Source organism: Ornithodoros turicata, unplaced genomic scaffold, assembly GCF_037126465.1.
Source record: "Ornithodoros turicata isolate Travis unplaced genomic scaffold, ASM3712646v1 Chromosome122, whole genome shotgun sequence".
In the NCBI taxonomy this organism is placed as follows: domain Eukaryota; kingdom Metazoa; phylum Arthropoda; class Arachnida; order Ixodida; family Argasidae; genus Ornithodoros; species Ornithodoros turicata.
Window position 1 is genome coordinate 53,679 of NW_026999304.1, and position 17,728 is coordinate 71,406.

A 17,728-nucleotide genomic window follows, 5' to 3' on the forward strand; every position below is an offset into this window, starting at 1 on the left:
GTCGGAGTAAGCAGCTGGCAGTGTTTGTTGACGAGAATCGAACACAAGCAACTTTGAACTTTCTCCAACTTACACTGATAAAGTTACCTAAAAATGAACGAATTCCACAGTAAATTACTGGAGCTCAAAAGCAACGAGCTAAGCTAAAAGTTACGGAAAAAGTAGCTTAGTTACAGTATCGAGTTCGGTAACGAGTTACCCCAACTAGAGATTGGATGTACCAGAATTTCTCGAATTCGAATCCGAATCCAAGGAAGGTTCTGCAAATCCACGAATCTTACGAATCTCTAATCTTTCGAATCCTTTCTTCGAAAAGAGTTTAAAAAGCCAGGAAAAAAACTCTTCTACTGAAAAGTGGTTTGAAGCAGAATTTGATATCTTTGTTTAATAAAAACCAAATTTCGAGACAAGACATACCCATCATATACTTCTTCCTAAGTGTAACTTATTTACCGTGTTGTTCATCGACTACAGGAAATACATAAACTCAGGAGTCTGAATTTCCTCCATAAAACTAAGAAACAGTCAAAGCAAAACCGTATTAGTTTTAAACTTGTAAATATTGGAGCTTTACGTTGTGGTTTTGGCGCGCCACGGGGGCTGCCGGCCAAGCAGGCTTGGAGGCGCCAATTTGAAAAAGAAACGAACAAACGTGGTTGGTGGATTCGAAAGATTCGATTCGCTGTTTTGGGCCATGGGATTCGGATTCGCGAATGTCGAATCCCTGCATAGGATTCGAGGATTCGCGGATTCGATTGGCACATCCCTACCCTCAACACTGATATGAAACACGTGTAAGAACTTGAGAAACCGCATGAGAACTTGAGAATCCGTATGACATGTCATAATCGTACTACTACTTTTACGGAAAGAAAAGAAAATATGTGTGCACCTTTGCTAATAGAAGGGTAATATAATTCGAGAACCAGTATAGCACATGTAGTGCGACTCGTACTTTTGTCTTTAAGAAAACTGTGAAACATATTAATGTATCAAGAAGGTACCTTTTCTTATACATTGGCTTTCTTCCCCCCTGTCCCCCACTCCTTCCTGCTGTCCTCTCTCCATCTATCCAAGTCTGTACGCCGCTCATAGCCACAGTTGCTTCGCGGCGCTAACACGATATTAAAAGAAAACAAAAAAAGCATTGGCTTTCTTGCTATGAAAGCTTCTTATTATGGATATCAGAAGTCTCTTTAAAAGACACACAATAAACAACAAGCAACACTTTAAACAACACAGCATACCAGATTGTATTCCTTTCAAGCAAACATCACACCGCGATAAGTCCATAGTGTTGTAACCGAAGTGTGGGGTGGATTCTGAAAGTGAAAGATAGCTTGAGGTCAGGATTACACTGTTTGAGAAAAATACACCACACCACAAGACGCACACAGTATTGAATACAGAGCAAATAGCTAGACTTGCATTCGTCAGTATCGAGTGACAAGATCCGCTAGAAAAATCTTGACCATCATCATTAGCTCTGAGGCAGAAACATTGTGGTGGACTCTTCAGTGATACCCTCCATCAAGGCATTGATTTCTTTACGCGCGCTCTGGTAGTGATCCAGCGTGACATTCTGAATTAAAGGTACTGTAAAGCAGCACCGATCAAATGTCATTTAGTGTGGCTATTCGATAGTCCAAGCCACCACGACAAAAACTGTGCAAGTTTCATTCCAATCGACGGTGCAGTTAATTAGAAAATTACAATTAAAGATTACGGGCAACACTGTACTAGGTATTCGAAATGAACCCGTACTTCTGATACATACGGCGGCAACCACATTGCATGCGTATAACACTGGGCCTGACATAACAATCCACCACAATCCACCATAAAATCCGCCCCTGCAATCCACACAACGATCCACATCTGAGGGTAAATGGATAAGCGAACTGAAATGAAATGCTGAGCCGTTGAAAAAAATGTCTCAGACGTTCAAGAAGCCAGACAGCGTCGGGACTTATTTGTTCACAGAGAGAGATTGTTCGTTCGAAAGAGGCCGCGAACAAAAGGAGCGCGCAGGCAAAGCAGAGAAGTAAGCAGAGCCCCCATCGAACAGCGGCCAGCACTGGGTTACTTCGCAAAAACAGGGGTTAACAGGTTAAACTGTTAACAGGGGTTGCAGAATGCATAGATAAACAGGAAAACTAATAATATGGTTACTAAAATAACGAAGTTCCGATGTCATGGTGTGTAATACCAATTTTCAGTGTTGCCCGCTGTACAGGGGGTTGTTTGACACCAGGCGTCGCACCGCTCCACTACGCCGCATCTTTCATGGCACATTAAAAATATTTATAGCGCGTTGTAGGTCGTATAGTTCCGCATATGGTATTTAGAAGCAATAAAGTCTCTAGTCACATCACCGGCATATCATGCTTGTCTACTGCTTTACAGTACCTTTAAAGATCACGATAGCTTTCAAAATTCACTCACAGTTCGAAATAAATTGAAATTATGCGTCATGTTATGCGGACGGATTAATGCGGAATAAGTTATGGACTATGGAAGTTTTTAATTTTTTATTTTATTTCGCATAACTACGAGAATGCACGCTGAGCTGAAGATGTCCAGGCTTCCAGTTCTCTAGCCACGCAGTAGTTGGCAAGCATAGCTGCAATGCACAGTCGGCCTGAAAAATGGTTACATTTCTTCTTATGTCAACTACACATGATTTTACACTATACTGAACCATATTTTCACCAAGACGTAGCCCATTATCTGAGAAGCAACGCAAAAACCATAATGGAGCACTAAAATCGAAACTATGTGATGCTATGCTGCTAAGATTTGAGTAAAGCTTTCTAGAGCGGTGTCACTCACGTCGAAAAGCATCCACGAGTAACGTACGTTTAACGATGCGAGGAGTACCACAGGAAGAAATAGCAGTTACCCCTCGATGAATCCCTTAAAAAATGCCGAGATTCCTCGAAAGTTTCACTGGCACAGCCGCACACATTGTTACTCACAGCGAGGCCGATGGGGATTCCTACAATGCAAACACGGGTGGTTGATCGAGGAACATCAGTGGCCAGATTCGAAACTGTGGATCACGTAATTGCTACAGTCGGCGCCTGACAGTCTGGGAAGAGAAATCCGTTGCCGCACCCAGGTCATGTGACTGATTAAAGGGAAGTGATCAGATCAGCATCGGGGAGCGATTCTACTTTTTGGTCACATGACCAAGACCAGTCCAGACCGGGAAATGATCAGAGCAGCATCGGGGAGCGATCCTATATTGTTGCTTACATGACCAAAAGCAGACCAGACCGGGAAATGATCAGGGCACCGTCGGGGGACTCATCTTCTCTTGCGCTCTACCTCCTCCGTTCCTACACCGCTGGGAACCAGTCGGGCACTATCGCCCGTTCAGGAGCCGAAGCCCCCATTGCGTTCCCATTCTTTTGCCGAGGGTTTGTGCTGCCTGGGTCCCCTATTTTTCCTGCGATGACTGCGAAAGTTACATGTCTTGCGGTTTTTCCTCTTGAGATCTTAGAAGGAAAAAATATGTATTAAAATTTAATGGTTTGATTTTCCGGAAAAACATCGCGAAATAGGGGGAAATTGCGAAACTTCCGGCCTGTGTATGCCTGCACCGATTACAGCACGACAACCGGGATGCGACGCTGTGTAGAGCATGATTTCCTCTATACGCAAAAGAGAACCGCCGTTTACGCAGGGCACGGTTTTCGCCAGCGCTGCGAGCTTTGCTCGTGTCTAACACCCGCCACATTAATACCTGAGAGGAAACGTTTCGTGGTATGTCGTTTTGCAGCACTATTTGGGACTGCTAAAAAAAAATACGAAAATATTCGCGATAGTTTTCTGAGGGCCGAGGAGGTCCGCTGGATCGTTTCGCGTGGAATCGCCCAGAACAAAGACGCATTTTCGGGAGAGCTCGATATGGGCTTTCAGCATATAACAACAACAACAACCGTAGTTCAGGATATCGCCGTAGCTGACCTTTTAGCTTGGCCTTGGACTTTAGCCTGACAGTTCATTAGACAAGTTCAGGTTTTACAAGACGATACTCCGAAGAAAAAAATAACAAAGCTTAGCAGTCACTGTACATGCATGGGAAACATCAGTTTCCTTTCTCGCCAGTTTTCGCCGGCTAGATCAGCATTTATAATATCACCACCTCATATCACCGGTACGTAGTCAAAGAGGTAACGACTGATTTTTCACACTGAATTTCGGGGAAAAAAAACTGACACTGAAAGCCGGAAACCCTCGCTACAGCTTACGATATTATGCATTCTGTACAAGGATAGCCTTGACACGTGTGCTGCTTCATGTGTCGCACAATGTAGACAAAATACCACAACATACTTTGCATGTCCAAGCACAAGCGTAGAGTGTTCGGAAACACTGTTGGTTTCTGGTTTCTGGTAAAATAACACAAGGGGAGACAAGGTGATGAGAGGAAAGAAAAATGTTCATGATGAGAAAAGTCTGAGGTTGTGCAATCGAGCGCATGCATGATAATAGACAGGGATGTGCCAATCGAATCCACGAATCCTGTGCAGGGATCCGAGATTCGCGAATCCGAATCCCAGTGGCTAAAACGGCGAATCGAATCTTTCGAATCCACCAACCACGTTTGTTTGTTTCTTTTTAAAATCGGCGCCTCAAAGCCTGCTTAGCCGGCGACCCCCAGGGCGGGACAAAACGACAACATAAAGCCCCGATATTAGAAGTTTAAGGCAACACGGTTTTGATTTGATTCATGACGAAAACCCGAGACTGGGAAAAAGACGAAAAACAGACGACACAACACGAGGTTTGTTGTGTCGTCTGTTTTTCGTCTTTTTCCCAGTCTCGGGTTTTCGTCATGGATCTTAGCTCCAGCTCGCTTGCTTTTTAACCATTTTATCTGTTGATTTGATTGTTTCTTAGTTTTATGGAGGGAACTCAGGCTCCTGAGTCTTTCCTGTAGTCGATGAACAACATGTTAAATAAGTTACACTTAGGAAGAAGTATATGCCAAGATAGCAAAAGATGTTGCAAATGTGTTGCATTAGTGATCAGTGTAACCTCAACGTTGAAGTGTCGCAGTGATGTTTCATGTCCACATTCGTAGCTGTAGCAGTATACGTGCTTCAATGTTCATGCTATGTCTCAAAAATTGCGTAAAGCTAACATTGCGATGATGTTACCGAAGCAATGTTGAATATGTTACGCTCAGGTAATATGGCGTTTACATTGTTGATGCAATGTTTTCGAAGCAATGTCAGTGCTATGTTGCACTTGCATTTCTTCCAAAACGCTTAATCAGCAACGTGAATTCAACGTTTGTGCACTATCTTTATGTCAATGTTTTTGCCGTATTTCAAAAGAAGCGTAGAGCTAACAGAGTCAATGTGTTTCCGAAGCAACGTGCGTGTGCCGCACTGAAGAAATGTCGCAGTTACATTGCTGATGTGGTGTTTGGCAATCAATTTTAATGCAATGTTGCAATAGCATTGCTCACAAAACAGTGCATCAGCGACTTAATCATAGCGTTGCAGCACTATCATTATATCAGTGTGTCTGCTGTATTTCGAAGAATGCGTAGAGCTCAGTGTGATTCTCTTGCTACAGCAACTTTGCACCTGGTAGATTGAGGAAACGTCGCAGGGCTTAAAAATGTGACCTCTATGCAACGTCTGAAACATTGCAGCAACATCGAATCAAACATATTTCTGCGATGTTGCACGTTTTGCGTGCAGCATTTCTGAGGCACTTGCTCTGAGTGCGCCAGTAGCACAATGACTACACGATGTTGTTTATCTGTAATTCCCACCAATAAACATAGAATGAAATCTTCGGAACTTCCCGTGATGTTCACCCGTCATTTATCAATTTATCATTTGTTTTTGACGACGTGTTCAAATGTTGCGGCAATGTTTCATGCACAAATGGAATGTTACCACAATGCCTTTAGTGCAATGTTGGTGCAGCATTTTGAGACGATGCATTTTAGAAACATTACGAATATGTTGCTCAGGCAATGTTTCACGTGCTGCAGTGGGGCAACATCACAATTAGTGTGGCCATTATGGGGAGAATTGATTCAGACTGTGAGAGAGACATTCTGGGACAACACTGCGGACGCACTATGGGAGATGACTATGGACAAAAGGATCGAGACGAGGACAACATAATCTTAAAGAAAATTAATGTGACCGAGAACCTGAAATTAATTACAATCCATTCTTACGCACATGTGAATGCGCGCTGACCCTCGATATGGCGTTCTTCCATAGCATCAGTGCGACCACATCCCTTGAGCCCTCGAGTGGCATAGTGGCTAAAATAATCGCCTTTCGCACAAAGACTGGGAGGTAACACAGGTTCGAATCCTAACTGTTCTGTCTGCGGTTTTCCCAATGCTTCGCGGTATGCATTCCAGACGAATGTCGGCACCATTCCCCTAAAGTCTGCCCAGGGGCAGGACGATTACTGAAAATGTGAGCATACTGTGATCACTTGCACACCAAGACTGTAGTGCTCCTCCGGTGTTGCTTTTGTAACGTTGCTCTATTGTAAAATAACTGGTCATTGGCAGTGTTGCATTTACACTGCACATCATTTGGCGCACAACATACATTTTGTGCAAGGTTGTTTCTGCAATGTTGCAAAATAATGAAGCTGGTCTTTAGCAATGTCACATCAGCATTGCAATGTCACATTTTTCCAATGCTGTTTCAAAAACATCGTTACAGCATAACGAACGCAGCCATTAGAAACATAGCATCAATATTGCGTGGTAATATTGGTGCAATGTCACTGCAACAATTTGTGCTGACTGGGTGGGTATGTCTTCTCCCGAAATTTGTTTCTTATTAAACAAAGCTATCAAATTCTGCTTCAAAACACTTTTCAGTCGAAGAAACCTTTTCCATGGCTTTTTAGACTATTTTTAAAGAAAGGATTCGAAAGATTCAAGGATTCGCAGAACCTTCCTCGGATTCGGATTCGAGAAATTCTGGATTCGTCCCATCTCTAATAATAGCTTCTGTGTCGTCCATTCATTCACTCGCACAAACTTAAGCTTTCTTTTTTCATAATCAAAGTTTGGTTTCCACGAATAAAACACACTGGATAGGATACCAATACCAAGGCTCTACTGTATACATTTTAGTCTAAAGCGATTGCAAAGATAGGCAGGAAGGGTGACATACCCTTACAAATGGGCCTCGTGGGTACACTGGAGCCACACTGTGTTTGGGGATCCGATAGCGTGCGACATCTATATGTACTCCTGTGGGCCGTGACAAATTCGGTCTCGAACCTGTGCCTCATCGTGCTATTGCGACAATCTATGCTATCGTAGTTAAGATAGCCAGTCTTCTCGAAGCAACACAGCCGCGTCGTGAAATCAGCCAATAAGCCCGTGTATCATGGCCAATTTCGCGACACGTGGGACACAGAAGAGCTTTATCTTTGCTATTGATAGTGCAACACACCTGTACACTCTAAACCAGGTAACGCATATGTAACGGTTAATTACCGCTTGGCCAAGAGGTACATTTTTCACAAAATGTACCTCTTAAATTTAGGATGTACACGCGCCCTCACATGCAACGCATAGCGCGCAGCGATTTAGGCCTACCCGTCGGGGTGGTTCCCCTCCTCTATGATATATTAACAGCCCCATGAAGTCACCCTGCACGATATATGTCACAAACAAATACTTTTATTCGAAAATTACAGGCTGTACTATCGCAGTGGGACTGATGGCGTTTAAAAGTGAAATAATGCATGGAAGTGAGAGAAGGCCATATACCCAGTCTAAAAACATAAGAATTATAAAATTAGGTGGTCTGAAACTCTTTTTATATGCAATTCATTAACACCATCTGAACCACAGAAAAACACGGCCACGCTAGGCCTAACGGCTCCGGACGGGTGATCTTGTGAAAGGTATCAGCCTTGGGTTAGGTCAGGTAAGCGCATTTTAGTTAGGTTAGGTCAGGCTAGGTTACACAGATGGGGGGAGGGGTCTGGGAAGCTTCCTCACCCCCCCCCCCCCCTCCTATGCACGCACTAGGTAGTGCGGGCATGAGACTGCACCTGACTAAAGATGGCGGAAATCAGTCCCATTGCTATAGTATATCCAAATTACATCACTTTCAGGGATGATGCTTGTCCATCTCGAGCGTACATTGTCATGATGCACAAACGCCGAACACACGCGGCACAACATATATGGATGAACGCTGACCACTGCATCTCTCCTTCACCATTGCAGCTGCTTTGTGATCACGCTTCTTTGTCTTTTCCACACCTTTGGATTCCTGTTCTTCCTCAACTTCCGTTTCGTCAGCAGAACGTAACACCAACTGCTGAAGATGACTGACTCACCCATTTACGACGTGAACTAGGAGAAAATACAATGTAAAAAATCCTACAACCGAAATAGCTTGCCTGAGAAACATGCATACTTGCTTGTGTAATCCAGGAATAAAGTGCAATATAGGCTTCTCTAATTCACGCATCAACGTTCGTGCATGAAGCGCAAAGTTCGTTTTTCTCCGTTCCTCAGTCGTTGTGTCCAGCCTGTCGATGATCAGGACCACTGGGAATCAGAGCGAAGATGAACGAAAATGCGCCGTGCGGACGAATAATTACTTCATAGATATAATACGCACCTGAAATGACTTATATCTTGAAAGCGAGAAGCCAGCTTCTTCAAACACCGAGCAGACTCGTCCTCGCTTCCCGACGTTTCAAAACAGACTGATTTGCCCACTGATCTCGATTGTAAAAGGCTGGATCGCGGATGGGGAGCGCGAGCGTGAGGAAACCGGCCGCCATCTTACTGTACCCACAACAGTCGCCGCAGCGATCATGGCAACTTCTTGCAATTACGGTCGTACCAACCGTACTGGCAAGGATACAGGGCCTAAATTTCTACAGGTGAGTAATTCTTTATCAAGGAATAAATAGGCGTCCATTCTGTATATTTAGTTGACCATTATGAAGTGTTTTTTTGTTCAAAACGAGCACTGGATGCAGGTTGTTTGATCGCTCTTCCGAGGTTCAATCGAGCACACTTGCATGTTACCTGGTGGCAAATACAGTTTGAGTGCATAATGTGCTTGAAAGAACATGTTATAGTACACTGGTAGTGCTGTCATCAATATATGTGCGAGCACTCGAGCGCTTTTTTGCATGCATTGCTAGCATGGTACACGGTGTTCTCTACGGAAGCGAGTGCACATTCATTTCTTTGAATTACCTTCGCGCACAAGTTCGGTATTACGTCGTAACTAGACCAAGATTGTCACCTTTTTTCATGTATTGGTATTGTTTTGTGCCTTGGTTTGATTTGTGACACAGAATGCTACGTGACGGTGGTGTGGCGCGACTTGGATAACGCCTTGTGTCTCACCTGTACCGTCCGCTTGTTACGATAATAATAATTTGTAGCGTGCCGTGCTATTTGTAGCAGTTTTTAAGGCAAAAGTGGTGTCTCGTCAATACAGGTTTCGTCATGTGGACTACCCAGTGAATAATCTGTGCAGTGTGATACGACTGGGTGTACATATAAGTATCAAGTTCCTCATCCACTGGTTTCTACTTTACAGGAAGGAACCACCTCAGTGCACGCACTGTGCTTAGCCTCTCTCAAATTTGCACATTTTCATACATGTTGACATCAGAAACACACCTTAGGCTCCTTCACCCAGCAATATAATAATTATAATTATTTTTAGAAGAGTTCCCCATATTCTTTTTAGAATAGGTTTTAATATTTTCAATTTTTAGAAGATACAGGGATTGTAAGCCATGTTTTAAACTGATGTTTTAACATTTGTCCAATGCATTTATTAAACAACATTCATTTTTAACTGGTTGCACCCAAACCAATGTTCTGATGTATTATATTGCCTTTGTTGTCGATGCACCATAAAAATTGGAATAATCATCAATACAGGTTACTTCACAGCTGCCTCGACATACTCAAGAAATTGGTGCAGAACCTGCGTAATGCCCACAAACTTTGACTACCACAGCACCTCCAGAAATTAAAAGCATATGTGTCACATGGGATTTTTAAAGGCATTCACAGTATATAATACCTTGTGTGAACTGTTGTAGATCTAAGCAGCCTCTACAGTACACTCTCAGAAATTAAAACATGTCAGGGTACTGTGATAATCGTTTCAGTTAATAGGCATGCACATATATGCTATAAGAAGAAATTTATTTATTGAGGATGCATTTCTCTGGTATTTTGTTGTATTCATGTTGTTTACATCTACCGTTGATCACATTAAATTTAAAATTCAGCATATATGAGAAAATATCAGGAGGGAAATTGCTATTCTTTGCTCATTCCAACCTAAAATTGAGTGCTACAAATTTAGAGAGTGTACCTGTCCATTGTCATCCCTAAAATATATATTGTCATTGTAGGAAGGTCACAAAACAATAAATGTAGTCTTTTGCGACCTCCCTGCACGTTCATTGTATCCTGAAATGCATAAGTGCAAGAAATAAATGTTGAACTTGAAAAATGTATACTCTCTTTACTCATCATCAGTGATCTTCTTTACAAAAGCATATCGTGTTAGACTTTTTTGTTTACGCTTCACAGACAGGATATACGAGGTCCAAAATGACAAAAGCACAACTGTTTCAAGCTCCAAATCGTTCTGTTGCAATTTGCAGACCATACGTGTGTAGTGCAAGAGGGCCCCTGCACATCAAAGGGTAAGATGGGAGTCATTAATGAAAGTGGTTCCTATGAGAGACTTCGATGCTGAAGAAAATTGTGCAAACTGCGGAAAGTGCCATAGAAGATCTCCAGAAAGCGTGTCTGGTCTCACAACGGTGCCCCTTTTAGATGACGATGATACTGATTGGTGTTTCAGATGTGGAGCTGCATTTTTTGTAACGTGCTTCACATAACAAACATGACAAAGCCAGTGCTGGATGGACATTCAGTTTGGCACAACCGCGCCTGCAAATACGCAGAACAAATGAAGGAAGCAACAAACAAACATATATAGAAGGGCTGTACCTCAAAAAGAGATAAGTCCTGTGTCTCAAGCAGGTGTCACCACTTCCTAAGTAAGTTAATTGATTCAGCTTACATCACAACCTGACTAACTGTTCTAACGAGCGCGAACGAATTGCGTGAAGTAATTCTTTGAGCTGCTTGACGGTGTGTCCATATGTGCGAGGCATGGCACCCATGTCGTTCACTAAAAGACTCTTTCTGCGGCGATGCTTGATATAAATCATACTAAACGCATACACGGCTAAAACAACGGCTGAGAGTCTATACAGAACGATATCTTTCTGTCATGCGAGTATATGAGTATATCTTTTCCCGGACCGTTCGTGACGGAAAAATATTTGTCCAGAACGCAGCACAGGATATTATATACATGGTTGTTGTTAACCTCACATCGTTTCTGATTGAAATATTGGCTGGGAAACGTGCTGTAGTACAATTCCCAGCGCTGCACTGCAGTGACAGTCTAGTTTCGGAATGCAAAACATAACGTTATTAAGAATCGAAAAGCAGGGCACCTGCAAAACACTGTTAGGATACATCAGTATACTGGCACCTTACAAAATCGCGTGACGACAAATAATGATCAACGCCTGTAGCGCAATAAATACTCACAATCTCTGTTGCCTCCCATTGTTTCCAATGGGCACACACAGCGTTTTAGGGCCCACCAACATGGCGGCCCGAATGCGTACCTCTCTCCCACGAGCCCCTTTCCCATACGCGATCCAGCCTTTATACATAGAGATCAGTGGATTTGCCAGCGGTTGGAAGAAACGCATTATTCCCAAACGTGCGATCCCTCACGGTCATGAGTTTTAGTTATTGCACTTCTTTGATATAATGATAGTGCTGACCCATTACGGCACAGCTACGTAAGGGAGTTTGTTGACTGGTATTCGGAATCACGCGAAATATTTTTGCAGCGCATGAAGATCGTGAGAAGGCGTTCGTGTTCATGCGCCGGAAACACGCGGTACACATGAGGTGCAGCTGCTAGACCACGCTTAAAAGGTACCGAGCCGGTACGGATGGGTGTCGGAGCCCTTGTGCCGCATGAGCTTCGCAGTGGTCGCGAACTGTACCTGCTGGTTGAGGACCGTACCAGATGTGTACCGCTTGGCCCAGGTACGGGTCCTCTTTCATGCTGTACTTATCGGGTGCCGGATTTAGAGTTTAATCCACCTTTGCAATGCACGCTGGTTTCAACTAGAGTCTTACGTTATTGTTCGCTTCCAGAGAAATCACCTGCTTACAATCGCTGTCGTTGGAGAATCGGGGGTTGGGAAGACAACTTTCATCAGCACACTGGCCCGCGGAACTCATGGAAGTACCGAGGACACAATGATGGGTAAGTATCGTTGAAGAACGGCAACGTATGGAGGTCTCAACACGCACTCAAAACTCTTTTTGTTACTGGAGCACGTCAGAGCACCTAGGTTTGCTTTGTCACATCAAATGCTACCCAGAAGAGATCTGGATTATAAGATAAACACACGCGATCAGGATCAGCAAGGCTGCGTCACAGTTGCACAAAATACATTGAGTATGCAATGCCTGCAAACTAAGTGCAGTGCCGTAAACGCATGCTGCATCTGTCTTCCTTCTGAAACGCTGTGCGCAGCTGAACAAAACGAGGAGCAGCTGTCAAACTCATGGATGTATTTTCTTGTGTTCACCAACGTTAAATGCACGGCACATTTTTCTTACTAATATACATAGTCTGTGAAGGCGATATTCGCAAACATATCTCATTGCCTGTTTATCGTACGAATTTTCGGGGGCGCACGACGACACATTCATGCGAGTGAAACGTATATACTGTAAAATCCTTTTGACTTTGGCTTCCGTGCATTAGAATAGGGGATGTATGCAGGTACCGCTAGGGAAGCTATATCGCGTCAGAAACAGAAGCGACATCCCACGTGGAAGCTAATTGCTAGAGCCGCTTGCAATACCTGCACACAACTCTCCTGAGGCTGCAGTGTTAGCATCGTATGCTATTCAAACGATCGGAGGTCAAAATTTTAGGCAAAAATTACATGGGATGCAGCCATGCATAATGACGGACGAAACGTCTCAGTAAACCTTGTTATTTTGTTATGTTAAGTCGGAGTTTCTCTACTTTTTTTTCCAGTCACGATTATTTCTGCACCTTCATTGCCCCCACTACCAATCTTCCCAAACCGCACTCTCCCAGTCTCTTAGTCAGCTGGACTCTCGCCCCTTCTCCCTATCGAAATTGCTTGGTCCCTGGCCCAATCCAGCCCAGCAACGATCTGTACTCAAAGCTCTTTTGACATTTCTGGACACCATCGGACTTCGATCGTTATTGTGAAGGGGCTCATTATTTTCTTCCCCACATACCCCCCCCCCCTCTCCATCTCGAAATAAAGTTGTTGTTGTTGTTGTTGGGACCGGTTGAAATGGTTCCACTTGAAGTAGTCTCTGTTCGATAACTGGTCCCAGCTGGTACCAGTTCAAAAAAGTTTCGCCTGGCAGACTTCGTCTATTGTTGCTTGTGTTTGATATCACAGGTGGGAGGTGAACTGGGCTGATTTACCTGTTTACTGATATGCTAACATCCTTTTCTGGGGTGTGAGCGCAGCCATGCACATAGGAGATTAGCTCCGGTATAACCGATCGTTTCGCGCGGTTGTCCAACGTTTCCTGGTGAACACGTTTTATTAGACGTTCTACGACGGCCTTGATCCTGTGAGCAGAGTATCTGCTATCAAAACTGCTGTCCGACTTGTCACGTAAAAAAGTAGTGCTCATGAGGTGCTCGTATGAATGGTAAAAGGATGCCGGTACAGTAGGCGATCTCTTACCAACTGCGGTGTCGAGGAATTGCAGTGGAGTGGAGCCTTCGCAGGACAGGCATCCTTCGTTACGTCCAATACAGAGAGCTACAGAGAGTTACAGAGAGCTCCGAAGGGGACTGTAGACGTAAGGGGGCTGCCTTGAAGGTGTCAGAGATGCTCCAAAAAGAAAGAAAAGCAGTCGTCCTTAACGCTGAAGAGTGCAGCGAGGCCAATACTTTTAATGTTGTTTGACAAAGAGTCATCCACTCTTCATAGAAATATTTCATTGAGAGCTGCTAACAGACAAGACCCAATGCGCACTACCGTATTCTGCCGGTACATTTCACCTTCTAGTGAAACTCCCGAGCACAGGAGATAGAGTTTGAGGAGCCTTAAGAACTTAAGAACTCACACTCTGATAGGCTTACAGAGCTCTGCAAGTGCCCATGGACGCATCGGTATCCATGGTAGTGTAGAGGACCGTGGACGACGCACAGCTTCTACCGCGCACCACGGCACAAGACACTCAGTTCTGCTGGCGGAGTCCTCCAGTGAGAAAGACAAGATCGACGTTATCAGTATCCGCACGGTATCCGCGCATGTGGGACCTTACGGAGCGAAAGATAGCATTCATAGGCTCTCGTGGCTTAGTGGTTGGTTAGGATTGATCTCTTTTAGCGCCGAGACTGGGGCGCAGCGTAGGTTCGAATTGCGACACCAGCTGTGCTGTTTGAGATTTTGCATGGGTTTTCTGGCAGACTTTCCAGGTCGGGACAGTTCCCTCTGAAGTCCGCCCAGGACGGATACTGACCCCTGTCCCTCACTGCTTCCTGCTGTCCTCTCTCCATCCTTCAGAGTCTCTACGCCGCTCGTAGCCACAGTTTCTTCACCGCGCTAACACGAAATACAAAAGAAATAGCGTTCGTTGGCGCATTGAACTTGGAGCTCGCGAGCAAAGCCAATGTTCAAGTGGTGTGTGGAGTTACCCTGTTCTCAGATGCTCGAGTTATCATGAAGCCGCACACCTTCCCAATCCCCAATGCAGTGACAGCTGGACCCTGCCATGTCTTGTCTGTGCCTCACAGTCGAAGTGGGTAATGATGACGGATCGTCGCTCTGCACCATGATGGGTGGACTGCTGACGACAAGCAAGCAAGCGAGCGGGACCTTTATCGTTTGTTGAAGTGTGATGACACCTTAGTCCCGCCTCTTTCGACAGAGAGTTCATGACGCTTTTGCCAGAATGGATTTAGGTTAGAGCATCCACATTTCTCTTTGTTGTCTCATCTTCCACTTCAATGTCCACTACTACGTTGCCAGCATCAGAGTCCAGCGCCGAATCCACTGCCGCTACTGTCGGTACAGGTCTATTTTCACCACGGAGTCCTACCAAAAAGGCAAGCTTCTCCCCAATAGGTATACTCTCAGTTTACTTCTGCGAAAACAATAAGGAGAGCTTAGATTTACAAATGAGGATAGTTCTCCGTGGCACTCGTGCGATTGACCTGAATGGATCTGTTGGCAATGTCAATAGGGAGTTTTAGTACACCGGAAGGTGTTCACGATAACAGGTCTGAACACAGGATAGGCCTATCACTCTCTTTCTTTGGAGTAAGTGACATCACGTTGCTAAGCTTGGATTTGATAACTTCCTTTATCATATCGTTTTCGTCGAATTCTTCCTGCACTAAAACTCGCCTAATGCTGGCCGGAAAAACTACCGCCACTCCATACACCGTTGAAGCTGTGCGATGCTTCACTTCACCTGCATACGGTGAATGATCAGATTTGAGTATAAGTTCCTTCGACTGGTCGTAGTGAAACTTTGCTCCCATTAATGATTTCTTTATATTGTCGAAAGCCTCAGCTTCCATACATCCCCAGCAGCGACAGATGGTTTGTCCCGACAAGCACAAAATGGTTCAAGCAGGGTCTAAATGTTGGACAAGAAATTTCGATCTGTCAACAGTCCCAAGAAGGGGCGTGGCCTAGAGACATTCTCTGGAGGCGAAGCACCAGCAATAAGTTCGAGTTCCCGTTCAGACGAGTGCAGTTCACTAGCGTCCATAGCGTCACCCATGTAACTCAGCTGCTCCAGGTCGGACTGGCATTTTTTGTGTCTCAGTCGGATATCGCATTCGCAGAACAGCTGGTACCTAGATGAGAAAATCGTGCATTTAGGTGAAAAAAAAAAAGTGGACGGCACCAAAAATTATTCATCCGTCTTTTAATGCGACAGCATTATTAGACTAGCCCCTCGAAAATTTCAGTGGTGTGCGCCGACAATTGAGCTGTACGATAGATGGCACTACGGGAACCGTGGGCGCAAAAGCGTCTATGGTGCGGTATTCACCGCGACTCTTCCCCTTATCCCGTATACAGCTTTACGTATGCGGAGAATTGCATCAGAGCCCGCTGTGGCTGCCTTCAGGCACCCCTTATTGTTTCAAATCAACCAAGTGCGCGACTCTGAGACGGATAGCATTACTGTGGTACCCCCTCACACACATATATACGCATCGGCACCACCACCAATGATTTTGTGTGGATGCGAGCGAAAATTGACTAGCAGCGTTGAGCGATGACAGAACGCGGAGCAACGAGGATAACCGTCGTTGTGAAGTGGAACAGCCTTTCGCCCTTAGGCTTTTTCAGAGCCGTTGAAAAAGAAATCGAACCATCACGGACCTACCGCCGAAATCTGGACGGGAGGTCCAACGTCTCTATGACACTTACCACAGGTCAACAGGTCCCCGTCAGCCCTGCCAAACGCCAACGGGTAGGGAGCCCTTCTTCTGGTGATCCCAACATTCCACAGATCGTGAATGTTCCCGATAACACCATGGACACTTCGGCACCGCCAGCTCCTCAGCAGACAGATGCGATGAACGATAGCAACCTTCCCACTTCACTTCATGACCCGTTCACCACTGTCACCTACAAGAAGAACCGAGCCGGCGGTATTCCCATACTGTTTCGACCAGCAACTACTGACTACTCCTTCTGGAAGGTGAATCCTAATGCGGTCGCTAGTGAGATACGCCTGCTAACCCAACAACAGGTTATGCACCACCGTTTCCACCGAGATGGTTCTCTCTTCGTCTCCGTACGGTCCGAAGCAGCCGCCCGCAACCTTTTGTCTGCTAAGTGCTTAGCTGGCATTCCGGTGATACCATCCATACCCCAATCGTACGCCAGAAATATGGGCAAGATATATGATGTTCCAAGAGAGTATTCGAACGACGACCTCGTGCTCTATCTTAAAGACGCAGGGGTTTTATCAGCACGGCGACAGGTTCGGCATTCCCTAGCAGAAGATGGCAGTGATGTGTTCACCCCGTTACGGAGCGTTATCCTGACCTTTGAACCTACAATCCGTCTTCCTCCCCGAATTGCCCTTGGGTTTCAGACCTTCACAGTCCAAGAGTATATAGAAGGCCCCATACAGTGTTATAACTGCCAACGATTTGGCCATATTGCACGAAATTGCCGAGGTTCTACACGGTGTGGCATCTGCGCCGGACCTCACCGGAGATCAGACTGCAACAATAAAAGAGAGCCAAAGTGTGCTAACTGCAAATCCAGCCATCCCGCCTCATTTTCTTTATGTCCTGTCAAGACCGCCGCCACCAAGAGGCACCAAGACCGAACCCTACGACTTCCGTCTGATGCTCCTAGGGATGCTAGTGCCACACTCCCGTCTCGTACAAATGCACAAGAATTTCCTGCACTACCTCCTCGATCTGCACCAGGTAAACGAGGGTCGCTGAACACAGTCGCGGCTACGCCTCTCACAAGCGCACCGCCTCCTCGTCCATCAAGACAGATTACAAACACTTACGCCAGTGTGACGGAACCAGCACCCTCATCAGCCCCCCAATATATGCCTCCTCTGGGACTCTTC

General features: G+C 45.1%; 1 protein-coding gene across 4 annotated transcripts in view; it reads left to right on the top strand.

Annotated features, from left to right (window-relative positions):
* LOC135371802 (uncharacterized) overlaps nt 1–17,728 on the top strand; it is a 177,392-nt gene that overhangs the window by 15,846 nt on the left and 143,818 nt on the right. For 2 of the 4 annotated variants that reach the window (XM_064605754.1, XM_064605755.1), the window contains one exon: nt 12,260–12,371. In XM_064605754.1, coding sequence (XP_064461824.1) covers nt 12,260–12,371 — 112 coding nt within the window. Of the gene's footprint in view, nt 1–11,963; nt 12,149–12,259; nt 12,372–17,728 lie in introns of those variants that run through there. The other 2 variants (XM_064605753.1, XM_064605756.1) reach the window with 2 other exon arrangements.